We start from the raw sequence: 15,003 nt of genomic DNA on the forward strand, positions 1-15,003 counted from the left end.
AACTGTAAAGTGTTCATCTGCATGTCAGCTCTGATGCACATCTTTTATATTTTTGATATTTATTAAAATTAATGGTCAAATCATGTGTAAAAACGGCTATTTTGCATTACTGTATATGCGCTCATACATAAATATGCCATAATTTAAAGCTCAATAACATCTGAAGGGAATAATTTACAGTCATAAAATGACTATAATTATTGAGCTTTAAATTATGGCAATTATGGCAGTAGTGAAAAATAGCCATTTTTACACATGATTTGACAGTTTATTTTAATATCAAAAATATAAAAGATGTGCATCATAGCTGACATGTAGATGAACACTTTACAGTTGGTTTTATGACTGTAAATTATTTCCTTCAAATGTTATTGAAGTTAGAATCATGCATACCAATTTCGGATGTAACTTTAGAGACGGTCCCTAAATTCCCTAAAGCCAATACGGAAGTAACTTAAACTGCGATTCGTCGACTGGCCGCTAGGGACAGGCTCCAAAAGAGAGCAGAATCTCAGAGTCCCATGTTAAATTGGCCAAGTTTATAGCAGAAAAAAACATGTTTACACTCTGGTTCAAATTGTGGTTTTGGTCTATACTGCTAATTTTGCCCTTCATGACAACTCTGAGGGGGGTGAATTTTTTTTTTATAACTTATCGGTTTAAATTATATTAAGCCCTAAAGTTCTGCATAATTAAGGGCGTGGTCACTTGAGTGACAGGAAGATTGCTGCTGTCTGTGAGCCGTCATGTTACCTCAGCTGCCGCTGAATTTGGCATCTCAGCGATTTTTGTGCTTTTTTTCTCGATTGTTTTATATAAAATATGGCTTGCTGCTAGTGATGGGCAAATGAAGCCTCATGAAGCACTGAGGCTTTTCCCTCATTGTTTCGGGAAAAGATTCAAAGCTTCAAGAGTGTCGAAAACAGCGGCATCTGGTGTTAAGTAAAAAATAAAGCCACTAAAACCCTGTGAAACAAACTTCGTCGGATGCAGCCACCACACAGTTTCATGTTACGTGTTCAAATAAAAGCCTAATAGTGCGCGCATGTGTGTGCTGAATTCATCTCAATGATAAATTAATGTACCCATTAAACTATGGCATTTAATGCCAGAATGATTATCAATATGATGTAACAGAGGAATAAATGTACACAAATGAATTTCAGATGGCAAATATTTTATTTTCCTGAAATAATTTGTATTCTTGTATTCTTCTCAAAATGTAATTGAATTTGTCTGAATGAAAACCTACTCATAAAGTAAGATCTGGGGGTTCGAGCATTCCAATACGCAAAGTGAATCGCGCACGTGATTGGACAGAAAGTGAGGCTTCGTTTGTCATTGGTCACGTGTTTTCTACGTTACCGACACAAGCCTCGAATCGAGGCTTCATCTGGCACGCCCATTTATGCTCGACACAAGCTCCGAAGCCTTGATTCAAATGTCACATCACTACTTGCTGCATAATATTCGAGACTGATGTGTGTCTGTGTAGATGTGCTCGCATGCGGAAGAAACAGAACACAATGTTGGATCGTGGCATTGGCTGAAAGTTTTGGTTGTGAGAATTACTACAATGAAAATGGCGGGAGGATATCGAAATCCGACAGCACTGCATGGATATTATAACTAAAACTGCTGCACTATTTTGAAAAAAAATATACTTTGGACACAGGCTCTTTTGTTTGTTAGATACAATCGTATACAGTTTTACAAGATAAAGGCTGTTCAGATTTCATCCTTTCTTGAAGAACGATGACAGAGAGCAGATCATTCAGAAGAAATGTGAAATGTTTTTTTTGTTTTGCAATGGACACTTTACCCAAGTGCCACAGATTGGATTCATCTCGCGATCTCTATTTCATTATAAAGGTATGAAGATTTTCCATGTTGTGATTTGCACACCCAACACTACTGGTGTTGGAGGATCTATATCCTAAAAAAACACCGTAGATTGACAGTAAACCTTTAGAACGTTCTGATGATAAAACTTATCTTCATTATTATTTTAGATCGTATCTAAGATAGATAGATAGCTCCTTTGCTGCTAACATGGTCACGTCAAGCTAGACGGGCGTGGTTTCAGCAACCAATCACATCAGCTCAAACCACCTCCCCGCCTCTTTGCCCATTTTCAGTTATCCGGGAGTGACGTGCGGTGACGTGCAGCTAAGATGGCCGCGGCCTCATTTAGGCGTCAAAACTGCTGTTCAGAACTCTATGGGTGACGTCACGGACGCTATGTCCATATTTTTTACAGTCTATGCGTCAAACCAACTTTATGCCAGTTCAACACTAACAAACTTCTGGGTGTATATTCAGCACATCCCACTGATGCTCGATTGGACTGGGATCTGGGGAATTTGGAGGCCAAGTCAACACTTCAAACTCATTGTTTGAGAATTTGTTTCTTATCATAAGTAACAAAGCAGAAAGTTTATTTTGATTAATACCGTTTCCATGAAAGGGTGTACATGATCTCAACAATGCTTAGGTAGGTGGTGCGTGTGAAAGTAACAAGTGCGCACATTTGCTCACGCGATCAGCTGGTGATCTGGTGATCAAAATAAAAGCTCAAGGATTTAGGCCTGTCTTAGAAATTAGTACAAAAGTCTTATAATTTCTAATAAAAAGTGTAATTTATTTAGAGAGCATTTCTTTTTTTTTTTTTTTTTTTTACAATACATGGATATTAGTCATATGAATAATTATATAGGCCTAAAACATTATTATATTATTATTTCATTTTAATAATTGTTTGGCATCCTAAAACACCTAAAACGATGTAGACACTATATCACAACTAAAAAGATGATACTACAGACTAAAAAGAACTAAATCCTCTTTCATGTTGAGGTACAATGCTGTTTCTTTGGTCAATTTGCACACTGTACATGGATTGAAGCTCTTAATTTTGAGCTTCCAAAGTGCCCCAGATTGATGCATTTAACCTGAAAATGTACTTAAAACACCCCACAAGAGCTGCAGTTTTGGAGATGCTCTGACCCAGTCGTCTAGCCATCACATTTACATTTACATTTAGTCATTTAGCAGACGCTTTTATCCAAAGCGACTTACAAATGAGAGTAGAATCAATCAAATCAACATGAGAACAACAGTATGTAAGTGCTGTGTGAAGTCACAGTTATGTCAGTAAAGTGCTCATAGCGAAAAAAAATTTTTTTTTTTTTTTTCCACAATTTGGTCCTTGTCAAACTCTTGACTAAAGAAAAATCCTTTACTTAATATTACTTAATAAACGTTGCTCTGTTGTTCCGTCCGTGCTGCTTCAGATCTTCTTATGCATATTAATTTATTATAGAACAAAGACTTTCAGAACTAATTGGATAAACAGGACCAGGTAATCATAATCCCATTTTACACTGCAAGCTTGAGCGGCGCCTGAGTAGAGTGTGAGCGTAACGCGCGAGTATTCACACTGAAAGCGTCATAGCAGCACCTCCAAGCTGCATATAAAGTGAGCTATCTGGATGGAAGAGTAAGGAAGTTCAAGGGAGTTTTTTTGGATTTAAATGGATCTTCCTCATGCAGAGGGATAAGTGTTTATATTTGCTGTGCGTTTAAACAGTACCCTTACAGACAAATCTTCCTGGACTAACTCTATCCAGAGCTCCATCCAGGGATAACTCTACTCAACTTTGTTGTCCATCAGAGCATTTCTTTACAAAGACAGCTATAAATTTCTTTTTATAAGTTGGTCATTTATAAACTTGATAGTCTTCAAAGTTTGTTAACACGGGGAGGTGTACATCATTTGCATTTAAACATAAATAAATAAATAAATAAAACCCTCGTGTCATCCATTGCTGCACACGAATGAGGTAAGCTTTGTGTTTTATCTGCTTGTGTAATAACTAAAATAATGTTTATATATCATATTTTCTGGCTCGTTTGGTTTAGTTTAGCCAAAACAGAATAATTAAAAACAGGTTTAAATGGGTAAATATTTTTGATTCTTAATTTTCTTTTGGTGTTTATTTTCTCTACAACAGGCCAAACTGGCCTTAAACAAAACTATCTGTAGCCGTTTGATATTACATGCACCACTGCATTTTAATTATGATCCAAACAAAGATACACATTTCATTACAAAGATACAAATACAGATACAAAGACATCATTTGTTTTGATTTAAATTGTTGTATAATTTCAGGATTTAAAGTAAAAACCGAACTTTAGATTTGTGCAATTATGCTACATAAGCGCTGCTTTGTGTACAGGTAAAGAAATGCTACATCACTGCTCTATCACAAGTGCCACCTACTGTCAGAGAGTGAATTTGCATTTTCATTCAGTCAGTCTGCTGTTTTTGTTTTGTGAAGGTTTTGTTTTGTGAAATTTTAATTATTGTATAATTTCAAGATTTAAAGTAAAAACCGAACTTTAGATTTGTGAAATTATGCTACATAGAAAACAGGTCACACAACAACAATTATTTGCACTCACACAAATGCTCCCAGGTCACACGGATTACATTTCTGGAACATATGAGACCAAAATAGTCACAATTTTGAGGCTAGCATTATCATAACTTCCACTTTCTATTACTGGGAATGTGCAGTTAGGGGAAGAATGGAAAATGGGATGTGTGTGGTGGAGATAATTGGCCCCAGGGCCTTTGCAAGTCATAATCCGTCCCTGCTCATGTGATATGATGAATTCAATATTGGAAGCATGATGACGTTAAAAGATGAAAGCAGGAAGATTCAGAACTACAGGAGTAATGTTTACTTACTATTGAATGGTAAGATCCTTATAGAGGAAGAACCATAGAAGAATGGAAAGAGTGTGTGAGTGAAGGTGGTTGTGAATGTGTGTAGATGTGTGTTAGTTACAGGATCAGAGAATGACACCGTTCCTCCATCATAGTCCAGATTCACTCTCACACGATCAAGATCCTGTTCAACAGGAAATTCATTCATTGACGATTCAGGCGCTCTGTCCTCATCAAACCACACACACCAGACTTCAGTGTTAAAGAAATCATCTCCCTTCCTCTGGTTTGATGCTGTAGTTACTCCAAGACTCCAGGCTGAACTGTCTTTAACCTCCACATCCCAGCAGTGTGTTCCTGAGTTAAGCCCCTCTGAACCCAGAACACAGGGATACCAGTCGAATCTCTCTGGATTATCTGGAACAGGTTGATATTTCCAGCTGTTTCTCACACTGGTCAGATCATCAGACAGGACGAGACATTTATTTGCTGTGTTTGGATCCAGAATCACAGGAGCTGATGAGACACAATCAACAGATGCTTTTATTCTGATGTTCATATAATGATCAAGAGTGAACCAACACAGATTATTATGAATTATGACACTTTTCCTCTGATCACTATCGATGTTATTAGCAGAGGTGTAAAATATTTACAGTAAATGTGTACTTAAGTATCTTTTTGGCTACATTGTAGTTGTACTGAGTATCCAAGATTTTGGCTACTTTTACTCTCTACTTGACTCTCTACGGCTGCCGGACAGAAAAGGTAAACCAAAATGGGTCATTAGGGTGAACTGGGAACATTTGGCAGAGGATCCTGTTGGAATTGTCTTTAACTTCCACCTCTGGAGAGCTAATCCTTCATTCAGATGGAGGCTGGAGACATGGAGTTTGAGTAGCTCGATTCTAGGCCTCCATTGCAGAAGCTACTGCTTCTACCTGTGCCTGAAAGGTCATTGTTGCCTCTCATGGCAGCAACCCAAGAACACGTTGATGGATGACAGCAGTGAGGAAGGCTGTCAGACAGAATCAAGAGGCTTTTGGTTAACCCATGGATCTACTGGTTCTGCTGACAGGCATTGGAGGGCTAGAAGGACTACAGCCATAATGGTCATAGAAGCTAAAATTCACATGTGGGAGAAGGTTGAAGAAACTATAGCGAAAGACGTTTGGTTGGGCTCAAAGAAGTTCTTTCACACCATCAGATGGCTTAGGCGAAGAAAGAATGGACTTGTTCAGGTCATACTAAGTCTGGACATGGACTTGCTGACTGTGCCTGGTGGTAAAGTTTGTGGATGGAAGGAACACTTTAGGATCTTCTTAATACAGAGGACATGCCCTCACAAGAGGAGCCTAGGATGGAGGACTCGGAATTATAGTCCATTTAACTTGCGGTAGTCATTGAGGTAGTTGAAAAGTTCCAATGTGGTAAGGAATCAGGCTCAGACGAGATTCATCCTGAGATACTGAATCCAACCGATCATTGAACTTCAGACCTTCAGTCCTTACTTGGACAGACTGAGGCGGAGTGTGAAGTGGTGGGAATGAGGGTCAGCATGTCCAAATCTGAGGACAGGTTCTCAGCTGAAAAAGAAAAGTGGATTGCTGACTTCGAGTTGGGAGTGAGTTGCTTCCCCAAGTGGAGGAGTTCAAGTATTTGGAGGAAGCGGCTGGGAAAAAGGATGTATGGGTGGCCTTACTTTGCCTGCTGCCACCATGACCCTGTCCCAGATAAGCAAGGGAGAATAAATGAAAAACAGCAAAATTGAATTCTTAATGTTGTGATTCTGGCAGCTCTCTGAAGAGATTACAATTAAAAACATTTCCATGAACACGAGTGACTGTCATTGCTTCCTCTAGTATCACTATCATAATGTAAACTCTTTGAGGAACTTGAAATACATAATGAAGTTCCTTGAGTTTACAATATTCTATTTGAAGTTCAATGTTTCAGTCAAAAGAATAACAAAGGGAGTCTCAAGTATCTTTTCAATTTTAAACTGATAAGTCTGTTATGGACTTGAGTAGATGAAGAAAGAAAAAAAAAAAAAAGATGATATTCATTATATACCACAACTAGCAAGATCCTCTCTTACTACAAAATGAAATAATCTAGTACATTTCTGTCATGAAAAACGTGTCCAACCATGCATGATTTCCAGTGTGTGTGTGTATGTGTAACCGCACAGATATTCTCTAGACTCACTGTTTTGGACGATGTCCTGCATCTTCTTCCACACTCTGAACAGCAGGTTGCCCAAGTAACGCGGCACATGAATCAAAGCTCCAGAAGCCATCTGTGGATCCGGCTGTGAGCTCTGGACTCTGGAAGAACATTCAGGAGTCAGAACTGCAGTGGCTTTGGATCAGAACCAGAGAGACCAGAGACAGGAGCAGATCACTCACCTTTCCATCGAGACTGGAAACTCCTGCAGAACAAACACACCATTTATCATCAAGAACTCAATCAATGAACCAAAGATCAACCAATGATCTGAAATCAGACCTTCAGAAAGCAGACGTCACTGGCTTTCATCATCTCCTCCATGTCTGTGATTGTGTGTGAAAGAGCTGAGATGTGTCTGTTCATCTCCTCCAGCTTCTCCTTCATCATCTGCTTCTTCTGCTCCTCTTCCTCCCTCAGTGCAGTGATTGTAGCTTCTTCTTCATCTCTGAGAAACTGATGAAGCTTCTCAAACTGCTGTTTAATCTGATGCTCTGTGTGCTCAGCTTGAGACTGAAATCAAATCACATTCACTTCAGTCATCTGAAACATCAACACTATTCATTTTTTACACCATTTATACTGTGGACAAAATCAACGTGTTTGTCTTGTTGAGAATCTTTATGATATAAGCATGAAAGAAATGCTAAATTACATATACATAGTATATAAACTATGCAGTTATACATATGCCTATATGCCAAATAATCTATGGTTTATTTATGAGTGATCATAATAACCATGATCACATTAATTTTTCCATGTTAAAATAATCAAAACTTGTCAGTGAGATTAAATTGTATGCACATTAAATACATTAAAATAGGTTCTTTAAACTGCTAAAAAATTGATTCTTTCTTTTTTATATAAAAGCTGAACTTGAAGTTGAAAGTGTGTTTAAGTGTCCATATTGTTAATGAATGAACTTACCCGATATATAATAGATCCAGGAGCAGACAGTTACAAATATAATCAACTGGAATCCATTATGAAATTATGATATATATTGATTTTACACTTGTTTTGAAAATGACTCTTGATTCTGTTTCCTCACCTTGATGTATTGAACTGTTTCCTCAAACTCTTCTTTAATGCTTTCATTGTGTTTAAGTTTCTCTTGTAAGGACTTTAGTGCTGTATTGAGCTCCTCCTAAAATTGAACAAAATAAAAAAACAAGAACATGTAGGAAATAAAATTGATGATTATGCAGTGCTGTGAAAAAAGTCTTTAGCTGCAATAGACACAATCAGTCCTGCCAGACCTTCAAAAAATCAAATTAACACTTCTCATAGAACTTCTCAACAGCATGATGGTGATGGTTGAAAGGTTTACACAGTAACTCACTATGACAAACATTAAAGAATCTCAAGAAATTATGGTAACAGCTCAGCACAGTAGCAAAGCTTCCTGGAAGTGGCTCATCCTGGAAGTCACAGAAGAGCCAAGAACAACATCAGAGTAATTTCTTATGCTTTCCACTAGAAAGCTAGAAAATCCTAAAGGAGAATATCTGGTCTTCAGTTCTTATTTTGAAGCTCAAATGCACCTGGTTTATGCAGCAAGACAATGACACTGATTCAAAACAGCAAATCTGCCTCTGAATGGCTCAAATAAGAAAAATAAAAATGGCCAGTTATTAATGTCAAAATTGATCTTGTCTATACACTGGTTAACATTTGCAACACTGTGTGTATGTGCTGCAAAAAAACAATATGGATCAAAATATAGGTGAATATGCAATTCACTCTTTGCCAGTAGGTGGCGCTTATGGAAGAGAAGAATTATAATTCTTACATGAGCAAAGCACATTATTACAGGCATTATATGAAGGTAATGAAATATGAGTTTACATCATACACAATAAATTGTTAACCATAAGCGTTAATCATATGTATTGTTCTTTATATGAAACGAGAGACATTTGTCTTACCTTATATGATGGAAAAACTTCACTGATGGGTCGGACTGTGTGATTGACGTGTTTCTGTGAATCTCTGCACACTGCACACACAGGCTGTTTGTCTTCCAGACAGAAGAGTTTGAGTTTCTCACTGTGTAAACTGCAGATCTCCTCAGATGAATGTCTCTCATTTCTCTCCTTCAGGAACGACTCACACAAGTTTTTTAACGCCAGATTAGGAGGAGGACATTCTTTTGATGATCTTCTCCTGCAGACAGGACACTCCTGAGTTTTCTTGGTTCTCCAGAACTGTTGAAGACACTCTTTACAGACACTGTGACTACAGGATAAAATAACAGGATCCTTGAAGATTTCACAGCACAAGGGACAAGAAAAATCCTCAGACAGTGAGGCCATTTTCAATCTAAACTTTACTTTCACTTTGTGGTTGGTTTCAAAAATTGACCAAAAGAATTACAAAGATTTTCTGTCTGTTCAGAAGCAAACTTCTCAAAGTGTTTCTCTTGGTTCTTCCTTGAAAAAAAAAAGATTTTTATTTTGCTTTTTTTCTCGCTCTCAAGAGAGAATCAAATCCATCACAGAAAAAAACAAGTCAGTCTCTTCCTGTTGAGTGTTGAGTAAGAGGTTGGTGTTTCTGATCACCTCTGGGTGTGTTCAAACAGGTCAAAGAACATCATGATTTCTTCAGGTTAAATTTTAACAAAATGCATTGTAAATATGACAATAAAAATACTGAAAATATCTCAAGTATAATACTAGAAAACCTTGAATCACACAAAATAACTGTGAAAGAGAAAAAAAGCAATAATAAAAAGACTTATTTGCAATATGATGACGGTGAATCAATAAAGCATGTATTATGAGATGTTTTTTCCTGTTAAAGTTGGCTTTAGATATAAAGATGTTGGCTAAAGAAGTACTTTTTTTAAAAAAATTAAGAAAAATGTCATCTGTTTGTCAGTAGATAAAATATTGTCACAGTAACACGGTACAGTGATGTTATCATATTGAATGTTCAGACATATATTGAATTGACTCAGTGAATACCGTATCCATGTATAATGCGAAATTTGCAATTCAAATAGTATACAAAGTATGTAATTTCTATAGGGTATATGTAAAATCTTTGCAACTTACACAAAAAGTGTGCAATATTTGCAATAATTTGCTAATGTGTGGGGGAGGAGCAAAGGGCGAGAGGAAGAATGTTTTTGCTGGATAGTGGCTGCTGGATGAAGAAGTTAGTAAACTTACAAGTGATAGACTCATGCGTGATTTTCAGAAGTGTCACAAGTGCACTTGTACAAAATGGACACTCAAGGGCTGTGTTACAGTTTGTTTTTATTTTATTTTATTTTATTTTGTTTTTAAATTAAAGAAATGAATACTTTTATTCAGCAAGGATGCATTAAATCAATCAAAAGTGTCAGTAAAGACATTTATAATATTACAAAAGATTAGATTTCAGATAAACACTGTTCTTTTGAACTTTCTATTCATCAAATAATCCTGAAAAAAAATATTGTACACAAATATTTTGTACAATTGTACACATTAAATGTTTCTTGAGCAGCAGATCAGCATATTAGAATGATTTCTGAAGGATCATGTGACACTGAAGACTGGAGTAATGATGCTGAAAATTCAGCTTTGCCATCACAGGAATAAATTACTTTGTGAAATATATTCAAATAGAAAACAGTTATTTTAAATTGTAATAATACTTCACAATATTACTGTTTTTTACTGTATTTTTAATTAAATAAATGTAGCCTTGGTGAGCAGACGAAACTTCTTTTAAAAACATTAAAAATCTTAGTGGTTCCAAACTTTTGGACTGTACTGTACCTGTGAATGATTTGACGCGCTACCACGGCGCATGATGAAGGGAACGTCTGCCAATCCCACCAAGTGGTTAAAACGTATAATTTGTATTCATTAAAATTACTTTTAACATTTAAAAACAGACATGTTCAAATTCCAAAGCTTGTCAGTCTTACCAACAGGAACTAACAAGCTTTGGAATTTGAATATGTCTGTTTTTAAATGTTAAAAGTAATTTTAATGAATACAAATTATACATTTTAACCACTTGGTGGAATTGGTGGATGTTCCCTTCATCATGCACCGTGATATCGCATCAAATCATTCACAAGTATAAATATGAAGCTATTATTGTGCACGTAGTTGATTTTTAATTAATATTTCATGTCGATATACAATGTTTACATACTTAAAACTAATCATGGTATTGATATCTTTGTAAGCCTGTCAGAGCCCCCAAGTGGTCAGGAGCATTTCCGTTGTGTTGTGGCTTTATTTCATTGTGTTGTGAACTTATGTTTGCTTTTTTAATTTCGTTGTGTTGTGCACTACTGGACCACCGTACAAAATTGTTTAATGCAGCATTCTATATGTATGTGTATTTTAAATATTAAAAAAAACATATTATTATATCATATTTGTTGTTTTTTCTGGGATAAATTAAAAGTGATATGCGGTGACGTCACAATCGTGTTGCATTGTGGATTATGGAGTTTCCTGAAGTGTACATATGAAGTAGACTCGCTCCCTCTGCCAAAATCGAGGAAGCGAGGGTCTGTCCATATAAACTTCTCTCGTCCACTTCACAAAGTGGAACACACTTCAATGTGGCTCATTGACTGAAAATTACAACCAAAAGCTGCACAATGTGGCATCGTATATTATATTCCGAGTTGTGTTGAGTTAAAAATAGCCATAGAGTAATGTAAGTAGCTGACAGAGTGCAATCACTTGGCATCATCGACATAGAACGCAAACAAAATGGCGCTGGCCATTGTCCAAATATGTTATGGATTTTTTAAAATAACGTAAATCTTTCATGTGTTTTTTACTACATATTTCAGTAAGAGACATCATTTACGCTATATTAAACCAATCAAGTCTTACACCAGGGGATCCCTTTAATAGTCATTTTTTAGGAAAACCGTAAGTCGGATCAGTTAGAAAAGATATAGCAACTCGAGCCAGAACAGTCTAAAGGTCTGACCCGAGTTTGGAGTTTATAGAATTAAAGCTCTAGGAGGAGTTAGAGTTGGAAATTTTAGTCTCAGAAGAATAATATTATTAAGTTTAAATAGCATAACAGTAAGTTGACTTTTTCAAGCCAACTTAATAATTTAGCGGGCCGGATTATGTTTTATTTTTGAGATCAGTTGCGGGCTGGGTGGAGGGGGCGTTTGGACTCACACAGGCCATGATGTGATCAGCACCCCCTGCTGGCCTCAATAATACCTCTTCCAACAGCAGCCCAGTTTAACAGGACGTCTCCCATCCAGATCCTGACCAAACTCAACCCTGCTTAGCTTCAGTGGGTGACAGGACTTGGGCTACAGGCTGATCTGGCTTTGTTGATGATAAAGATTAAAAACTTACTGTGATCTCAGACTGTGGTGATGTGGTTTCTCCACTGCATGGATCTTCATGTGTTTCTTCAGGTGACTTTTAATAGTGAAACTCTTTCCACACTGATCACACGTGTGCAGCTTCTCTCTGCTGTGGATCCTCTCATGTGTTCCCTTTCGTGGGAACTATCGACGCTACGTCAGTGACGTGATGCGAATCCTCTGCATTTTTGTGTTCGTGAAGCACTATTGTATCTAACCAATGAGAGAACGCGACGTCAGAGGCGGGTGACGTCACGAACCGGAACCTATAAAGCATGCCCGGAAACAAAGAACGCTAGCTTCTGTTGTCTTCAGTAAGCGCTATTTGTATCTTGTCTGTCTTATTTACTGTTGTCTGTCTACCATCTCGCCAGAAAGTGATCTCTTTGTCTGAGGACAAGAGTTTCTAACAAGACACATAAAAGACATACATATATATATATATATATATAAAATGACGGAGAAAAGCCAGCGTTTCACTAAGTGCGCACCTCCTTGCCAGCGATTCATCGTGGAGGGAGATACACACGAGATGTGTGTGAAATGCCTGGGAGTTGAGCACGCACAGGCAGCTCTTGAGGGGGCTGTCTGTGTGCACTGTGAGCGGCTCACTCTCAGGGCGCTGCGCTCACGCCGGGCGCTCTTTGAGGAGGGCGCCGCGGCGAGTGTTCCCCGCGGGTCTGGTCCCGCTGCTGCTGAGGCACAGCGAAGGCTGCACTCGTGGGGTTCACAAATGGATCTAGCAGAGGGGGGAGAGACGGGCTTTGCCTTATCGCTTCCCTTACCTGCTAGATCTAGTGTCTCTCCTTTGGTGGTGGAAGCACGCGCTGCGGTTTCTTCCCCGCAAAGGGAGGCACCGGCACTGAATATATCTTCCTCCGAGGAGGTTGATGTTGAAGGTGTCGAGGGTGTCTCCAGCCCATGAGGAGCTTATGGAGGTAGTGATCCGGGCAGTAAAAAAAAAAAAAAAACTGAAAATAAGCTGGCCCGCGGAGGAGAGCGTTCCAAAAATAAAAAGCAAGTTAGATGAACGCTTCCTCCCAGCTAGGTCACTACCCCAGCGTCGGGGACTGCCGTTCTTTCCCGACCTCCACACCGAGGTGTCGAGGTCGTGGAATAGACCCGTGCAGTACCGTGTCTTCAGCCCACAAAAGACAATGTACAGTAATATCACGGGGCTGAAGCAACACGGTTATGGGGCGATGCCTCGGGTTGAGGAGACGCTTGCGAGCTATCTCTCGCCCGAGTCTGCATCGTCCCTGAAATCCCCGACGTTGCCCACCAAACCACTAAAACAAACATCGAGTCTGGTGGGCAAGGCTTATTTGGCAGCGCCCTGAGGCTGCTGGGCGGGAGCAGCCTCAGCCGATAGCCGGCTCCTCGGGATACAGGTCCCAGCAGAAAGCTAGTGTGGCCGCCCGTGCTCCCCCGCGGAAAGCTTGGGGACCGGTGCGCGCTGTACAGCAGAAGCCTTCTGGGGGTAGGGCGGATCTGAGGACCGTCATTATTTCCCGGAAGGCTTCCCAAAAGAAATCCTGACGGTCATGGGTCAGGGTTTCTGAGGGCAGTCCCTTCCGAAGGGGTTCGACGATTAACATCTATCGTTCCCCATCGGTGCCTTCAGGGGGCTGTTCTGCCAACCCTGTGTGCGACAGGGCACAGCAGTCCCCGTCGATCCTTCGAGGAGGGTCGGCCAGCACATGATTCGCTTATCTGCCGGTGCGCCGTGCCAGATAAACGAGCCAAGTGCTCAAAAAACACCAGAGACCAGTCTCGAGAGGCTGGTTCCCTTAGTAGAATTTTTGGGGGAATGGAAACTTCTTCCGAATATTTCGAAATGGGTGCTGCTCATGGTAGAACAGGGTTACAGAATTCAGTGGGGTCCTTCCCACAGTGGTGGCCCCGAGCAGTCTCTGGTAATGGAACAGGAGGTTATGACGCTCTTGCAAAAAGGAGCTATAGAAGGGGTTCTCCTCCCAGCAAGCTGTCAGGGTTTTACAACCTATACTTCATTGTTCCAAAGAAGGGACAGATCAGGTCCGAGGAGCTGGTTTGTTGTGATAGACCTGAAAGATGCTAACTTTCATGTATCCATCCATCCTTTTCATAGGAAGTTCCTCAGGTTTACTTTCGGGGACAAAGCTTACCAATACAGGGTTCTTCTTTTCAGCCTATCATTATCACCCCGCACGTTCATGAAGTGCGTGGATGCAGCGCTGGCTCCATTGAGACTCCAGGGCATCTGCGTGCTGAACTATATCGACGATTGGTTGATATTAGCTCAAACAGAACAGTTGGCAGTTCAACATCGAGATGTTGTTCTGTCGCACATGAAAAAGCTTGGGCTGAGGCTCAATGCCAAAAAGAGTGTGCTGGTTCCGAGTCAGATTGCAAACTATCTAGGAGTAATCTGGGATTCTACCACGATGCAGGCGCAGCTGTCTCCTGCTCGTGTGAATTCCATTCTCGGAGCCGTGAATGGGGTGAAGTTAGGCCAGTCACTCACTGTAAAACAGTTTCAGAGACTGTTGGGTCTGATGGCAGCTGCGTCCAACGTTATTACTATTGGCCTTCTGCACATGAGACCCTTACAGTGGTGGCTCAGGACCAAGGGGTTTTCCCTGAGGGGAAATCCTTTTCACATGATCAAAGTCACGCGGCGATGCCTTCGTGCTCTGGTCATGTGGAAAAA

At 39.5% G+C, this 15,003-nt stretch overlaps 1 protein-coding gene and 1 pseudogene across 1 annotated transcript; one reads left to right on the forward strand and one right to left on the reverse strand.

Annotated features, from left to right (window-relative positions):
* The window catches only part of LOC137003093 (uncharacterized), a 243,826-nt pseudogene that overhangs the window by 130,525 nt on the left and 98,298 nt on the right, over positions 1–15,003 (forward strand).
* Positions 4,071–9,500, reverse strand: LOC137017058 (nuclear factor 7, brain-like). Its single transcript, XM_067380980.1, has 6 exons — positions 8,893–9,500; positions 8,016–8,111; positions 7,244–7,474; positions 7,144–7,166; positions 6,944–7,062; positions 4,071–5,251 (listed from the first exon to the last, which is right to left on the reverse strand). The coding sequence occupies exons 1-6, from the start codon at positions 9,277–9,279 to the stop codon at positions 4,749–4,751; spliced, it is 1,359 nt and encodes a 452-aa protein (XP_067237081.1). The 5' UTR covers positions 9,280–9,500; the 3' UTR covers positions 4,071–4,748.

This window comes from Chanodichthys erythropterus, chromosome 3, assembly GCF_024489055.1.
Source record: "Chanodichthys erythropterus isolate Z2021 chromosome 3, ASM2448905v1, whole genome shotgun sequence".
Classification (NCBI taxonomy): domain Eukaryota; kingdom Metazoa; phylum Chordata; class Actinopteri; order Cypriniformes; family Xenocyprididae; genus Chanodichthys; species Chanodichthys erythropterus.

What these genes read in the sequence shown, in the direction of transcription:
- LOC137017058 (XM_067380980.1), bottom strand. Translation starts at nt 9,279, where the DNA reads ATGGCCTCACTGTCTGAGGATTTTTCTTGTCCCTTGTGCTGTGAAATC. An exon ending in AAACAGTTCAATACATCAAG is followed by an intron (nt 7,475 to 8,015) that starts GTGAGGAAACAG and finishes ATTTGATTTCAG; the next exon opens with TCTCAAGCTGAGCACACAGA. An exon ending in GCAGGACATCGTCCAAAACA is followed by an intron (nt 5,252 to 6,943) that starts GTGAGTCTAGAG and finishes GTGTCTCATCAG; the next exon opens with CTCCTGTGATTCTGGATCCA.